The 968-nt window shown below is 44.9% G+C and overlaps 1 protein-coding gene across 4 annotated transcripts in view; it reads right to left on the bottom strand.

Annotated features, from left to right (window-relative positions):
- Positions 1–968, bottom strand: part of Eya3 (EYA transcriptional coactivator and phosphatase 3) — an 89,129-nt gene that overhangs the window by 16,162 nt on the left and 71,999 nt on the right. For all 4 annotated transcript variants that reach the window (XM_005353121.3, XM_026781986.1, XM_005353120.3 and 1 more), the window contains one exon: positions 546–604. In XM_005353121.3, the coding sequence (XP_005353178.1) occupies positions 546–604 (59 nt within the window). The remainder of the gene's footprint in view (positions 1–545; positions 605–968) is intronic.

The following is a 968-nucleotide window of genomic DNA, read 5'->3' on the forward strand; positions in this document are numbered from 1 at the left end:
TCAGTGGGTCAGAAGAAAGAGTAACTAACAGAGCAATGAGGAGACTGAGTTGCCAATGGGACGGCCCTGGCTTAATTTTCACAAGAATACGACAGTTGACTACTATTCGTAGGGTTATTCCTGACACCATCAAAGCTCCACGATTACGGGGTAAAGTTCCTGATGCTTAAGTGCAACTACGACCGTCTAGTCTAGAAGCATGCTTTCTCTGATGGAGAATCTGTGCGAAGGGAAACCAGCATACTCTTCACTCTGAGATGCCGGCTCAGCATCCAGTGTCACTACCTGAGATTTCTTGGGGTCATCACTGAGGCCTCTCTAAAGGTGCCTGCACCTGCTCCCTCACAGATCAGCACCACTCCACTTCCTGCTCTGCTCCCATCACTTCTCTACCGCTGCCTCAGCATATGTCAGGGTCAGTCACATTGGCCTTGGACTCTTCTAACAGTAGACAGCAAGTGTTCTCATCTTTCTCTTCCTCTGCACTCAGTGTTGTGCACATACTGGGTGTACTGATGTTCAAGGCATCACCGTGTTTACCACACCTCAAATCCTGGCCATTGTCATCAGAAGCCACATCTTCCACATGCACCTGGTCACACTCCTGTTAAAAGACAAAATGCACTATTTCACTCCAGGGAAGAGAAGTGCTATCACTACCATGTAAAGGACCACATACAATGGCAGAAGGATGAAATACTTTGTAATCTCTCTGGCACTTGGCCCTCCCCATTGTCCAAGTACTTTAATACCTGATAAACAGCAGACAGTCTTTATGAAACCTTCTTGACCAGTTCTGTCACTCAATTCTGCTCTAAACAGTTCATTTCCTCACACTGTCCAGTGTCTCTGCCTCTATGATCTTGATTAGATTGTAAATTCTACAAGATATGCTGTAGGACTCAGAGCTTATATCTCCTTTACATCATTTAAGATTCACTTTGTTATTTTATTTTGAGACAGAGTTT

The sequence above is a fragment of the Microtus ochrogaster genome, chromosome 10 (assembly GCF_000317375.1).
Source record: "Microtus ochrogaster isolate Prairie Vole_2 chromosome 10, MicOch1.0, whole genome shotgun sequence".
Classification (NCBI taxonomy): domain Eukaryota; kingdom Metazoa; phylum Chordata; class Mammalia; order Rodentia; family Cricetidae; genus Microtus; species Microtus ochrogaster.